Here is a 4,803-nt window from a genome sequence, read left to right on the forward strand (position 1 = left end):
AGGGAACTTCGACAAAATACCTGAAAGACAAGTGGATAACCTAGTGGCGGTCCTCAATAGAGCCCAGAAGAAATATTCACTAGGGGTCCAAATCGGCAGTCAATGGGATGGGAAATTTATCACCAAAGACAGCAAAAAAAGAGGACGGAAATCTACTCTAGAGAGAACCATCAAGATTGGAGAGGTTTTAGTAGAATCAGGCAGATATGCCAAGCTAACCAAGTATTTCAATACCCACCCCAAGCCTTCCCAATGAAGCTGATTTCATGGAATATTAGAGGGCTTAATAGCCCAAAGAAAGGAAGACTTTTAAAACGCATGCTAATGGAGGAAAAACCAGCAATTCTCTTTTTGCAGGAAACAAAATGTAATTCGACAGTTTTGGAAAAAGTAGCAGCTAAAGCTTGGCCAGGGGGGCTAGTAACAGCTGTTGATGCTCAGGGAGCATCCGGAGGTCTTGCAGTGCTCTGGGATGCAAGAATGATTCAACTAGCAAATATTCATGCAAATAAACATTTCATACAAGCTATATTCCATATAATTGGAACCAATATATATGGTCACATAACAAATGTGTACTTTCCTCAAGACACCCAGCACAAGGTTGAAATTTTGGATGCTTTAACGCAACTTAACACAGAGAGGAAACACCCGCTATGGATTTCTGGAGGAGATTACAACATGATCGCATCACTGGAGGAAAAAAAAGGAGGGCGTTGTAGAATAAACAGGGAAGGATCTATATTAAAAGATTTCATTCGGGATAATTGGTTGATAGATCTTCCTACCAATAATGGCCTCTTCACCTGGAACAACAAAAGGGCAGCACCATTGCAGATAGCATCGCGTCTTGACCGTTTTCTAATCTCTGATAATGCAGTCCATCTAGGAGGAGCATTCACAGCTTCTATTCTTCCTTTTTCCGGTTCTGATCACTGGCCAATAGCCCTACAGTGGAACAGTCCTGGCTGCAATACAAGGCGTCCCTTCCGGTTTGAGACTTTTTGGTTAGCTCATCCGGACTTCCATGAATTTGTCAGAACATCTTGGCAAAAATGCAATCCAACGGATGGTACAAAAATGTCCATTTTCCAAAGGAAGCTGAAATACCTCAAGGGGGAAATAAAACGCTGGAATCACTCTGTCTTTGGTAACATTTTCAAAGTGAAGGAAGCTCTCAATCAAGAGATGAAAGTTGTGCAGCAAAGAATGATAAATGAGGGACGTTCGGAAGATCTCACCAAGAAAGAGCAGTCCCTAGAAACTCAAATACTCGAGAGAGAGTTACAGGAGGAAACTCTTTGGAGGCAAAAATCGAGAATTAGATGGCTGAAGGAGGGTGAAAAGAACACGAAATTCTTTCACAAATCCACAGTGCAAAGAAGAATGATCAATCAAATTTCTCATGTCAACAATGAACAAGGCAGCAAAATTGAAACACATGAAGGAATAGAACAGGTGTTCCTCGATTACTTCAAGAAGATGAATCAGGAACCTGACATAAACAGAACAGAGGCTATTGATAAAATCATCAGAAATATACCCAAATTAATCACTGAAGATCATAATACTCTCCTTCTCAAGCCTATAAGCCTTCAGGAAGTGGAAGCGGCGGCACATCAGCTCAAAGCAGGGAAAGCGCCAGGACCCGACGGATTTACCTCAAATTTTTTTCACCATTTCTGGGATCTGGTCAAATGGGAAGTTTGGCAGGTGGCGGAAGAATCGCGTACTCTAAGGTGGATGTACCCAGGCCTGAACGCAACATTCATAGCATTAATCCCTAAAGAAGAGGAGTCCAACACTCCAGATAAATATCGACCGATTGCTCTATGCAATATTATATACAAGATTGTTTCCAAGGTGATAGCTTCCAGATTGAAGCCTCTGCTCCCCCTTATCATCTCTCCAGAGCAATCTGGTTATGTTGAAGGAAGGCAGATTACGGACGGGATAATCTTAACCCATGAAATAATCCACTCTCTCAAGCACTTAAAAAAACCAGGTATGTTGCTCAAAATTGATTTATCTAAGGCGTTTGATAGCATTAGTTGGGAATATATGCATAAGATCCTCCAAGCCTTTGGTTTCGCCCCCTCCTGGATCAGATGGATCAGTAGTCTTATTTCCTCCTCGTTCTTTTCTATTCTCATCAATGGTATCCCGTCGCCCACCTTCCGTCCCTCTCGGGGAATCCGCCAAGGGGACCCTATCTCGCCCTTTCTGTTTGTTATCTTAGCTGAAGGGTTAGGACGAAGCATTAAAGAAGCCCTCCTTTCGCATCATCTCAAAGGGTTAGCTTTCCACCAGGCCCCTGCCTTTTCGCACCAGCAATTCGTTGATGATAACATGGTTTTTGGTCATCCGTCTGTTCAAGAAGCTCGATCTCTTAAATCTATTCTTGCAGACTTCTCGGAGGCTTCTGGAGCTCTCATAAACAAAGTTAAATCCCAGATTTTCTTCTTCAACACTCCTCCCACCACCCAGAGAGCTATTGCTCGTATCCTTGGCTTCTCCATAGCTACCCTTCCATCTAAATATTTGGGTGCTCCCTTATTTTCCATGGCTCTCAAGCACTCCTCGTGGAACAGTCTTTTAGAAAAACTGGAAGCAAGATTATCTCTCTGGACTCATAGAGCGCTTAATTTGGCAAGCCGGCTGGTTCTAATCAAAGCAGTTCTCCAGTCCATGCCTCTTTACCTTTTCTCCATCTTAGCAGCACCCAAGTGGGTTCTTAAGGCCATCAAACAGCTTCAGCGGAATTTCCTGTGGGGAAGAACGGGACCAAATAGAAAATGGGCTTTAGTCAAATGGGAAAAAGCGTGTCTTCCCAAAAAAGCAGGAGGAATTGGGCTAAGAGACCCAGAACATAGTAACATGGTAATGGGAGCCAAGATCTGGTGGAAATGGCTCTCCAATCCTAGTACTCCTTGGGCCTCCCTTTGGACAGCGAAATATGCAAGCAATACGCCCATGGAGGAGAGAATTAGAATGTCAGAAGTCAGTAAAGGATCGGTTATTTGGAATTCAGCCATTCAACACAGAGATATTATTCAAAAGCACAGTTTTTGGGAGGTGAAGGATGGCAACACAGCTAGGTTCTGGGAAGACTCATGGCAGCAGCTTCCAAATCTTAGAAACACCATTCCAGGAATTGCTGATCAAAACATAAATCAACATGATAAGGTGAGCCAATTTTGGAACTCAAACAATGTCCAAGAACATAGAACGTGGAAAGAAGCCAAGCAGATAATACCTCACAGTCCGGAGCAAACTCAAATCTCTCTTTCCTTAGAACTTCAAAAAAGAAAAATTCTCACCTCGGCAGGCACGGATACTCTCAGATGGGGATATGAGGAAAGGGGTACCTTCACAACCAGGGAAGCTTATAAAATAATTATCAAAGAAAAGATAATCAAGGATAACATATGGGATAAGATATGGAACCCCTCCATTTGGCCGAAGGTCTCAACTTTTCTGTGGCTGCTCTCTCACAATAGGATCCTCACATGGGATAATCTCAGGAAAAGGAATTTCTCCGGGCCATCTATGTGCCCCAACTGCAAACAGGAAGAGGAATCAGCACTGCATCTTATGCAAACCTGCTCGCTAGGGAGGAAATTATGGGAAAAAGCTACATTCCGCTGTCAGAAGGATGGAAGAATGATTGGGGACATCAAAGGGACTCTTCGCACCTGGAGCCAAGCGCCATATCAAAGTAAACTCTTAAATAAACTTTGGCAACTCATACCAGGACTTCTAATGTGGAACATTTGGAAGGAGAGAAACAGAAGGATATTCAAAGATCAAGCACAGTCGATCGAGCAGATATGGATAGGACTGCACCATAATATTAAAGAAACTATGTCTATTAAAGGCTGGTCTAAAGAGGACTTCCCAACTCTCCCGCAGGAACAAGCCATATGGGACAATTGGCAGATTCAACTAAAGCATCCGGGCTTCTCAAATGATAACCCCTCAAGGCATCTAGATTCTCCTCCAAGTTGGACTCCGCCTCCAATCAACGTATTTCAACTCAACTTCGATGGAGCTTCGAAAGGAAATCCTGGGAAAACGGGTTTTGGTGGATGCATCAGAAACTACCAGGGAAATCCCCTAATTACCTTTGTCGGTTCAATTGGTTGGAACACCAATAATGCGGCGGAACTGGAAGGTCTATGGAGAGGACTAAATTTGGCGCAGGAAAAAGGACTCTTTCCTCTTATAGTGGAAGGGGACTCTCAGATTATAATCAACATAGCCTCAAAGCTTATGCAGGGCTCCCCGGTGTATAAGGTAAGCAGCAGTTGGAGAATGGCCACTCGTCTAGAGATGCTCAAACAATGGCTCACTAATCACCAAGCTATCTCCTTTAAACATATCAGAAGGGAAGGGAATAAACTGGCTGACTTTCTTGCCAATCTAGGAGTGGACAGTGGAAGGGAATTCTTTGAAGGCTCAATCTCCAGTATAGCATCAGGGAATCAACTCTCTACCTTCAAAACCATAGTAACCAGTGATATGCAATCGAAGGAAGGATCACACCCGGATGCGGGTGCCTTAATGAGCAGTTAATGCTCAAGCAAATGACGCCGGCACCTGGCAAGTCCGCAGGTTCGTTGGGCGATTTGTGGCAGGATATTTACTGGCATCATAGCGGGTAAGTAAGGTGGTTCGTAGAAGGACATCACCTCGCATTTATGATGCATTGGGTTCAAGGCAAGCAGGGAAGGAATTTTAGGATGGTGAGATTTATTTTCAGTTCGTTTTCTCTGTCCGCTTTAGACAATTGCAGTATAGCTC

The 4,803-nt window shown here is 43.5% G+C and overlaps 1 protein-coding gene across 1 annotated transcript; it reads left to right on the forward strand.

The window, feature by feature from the left end:
* Positions 1 to 252: 252 nt before the first annotated feature.
* Positions 253 to 4,575, forward strand: LOC149191408 (uncharacterized). Its single transcript, XM_089406645.1, has 2 exons — positions 253 to 1,921; positions 2,408 to 4,575. The coding sequence occupies exons 1-2, from the start codon at positions 253 to 255 to the stop codon at positions 4,573 to 4,575; spliced, it is 3,837 nt and encodes a 1,278-aa protein (XP_089262771.1).
* Positions 4,576 to 4,803: the final 228 nt, after the last annotated feature.

This window comes from Pinus tabuliformis, chromosome 2_2, assembly GCF_031772625.1.
Source record: "Pinus tabuliformis cultivar Carrire ecotype Pingquan chromosome 2_2, CPIR1, whole genome shotgun sequence".
Taxonomy (NCBI): domain Eukaryota; kingdom Viridiplantae; phylum Streptophyta; class Pinopsida; order Pinales; family Pinaceae; genus Pinus; species Pinus tabuliformis.

What these genes read in the sequence shown, in the direction of transcription:
- LOC149191408 (XM_089406645.1), top strand. Translation starts at nt 253, where the DNA reads ATGAAGCTGATTTCATGGAATATTAGAGGGCTTAATAGCCCAAAGAAA. An exon ending in CATCTCTCCAGAGCAATCTG is followed by an intron (nt 1,922 to 2,407) that starts GTTATGTTGAAG and finishes CTATTCTTGCAG; the next exon opens with ACTTCTCGGAGGCTTCTGGA.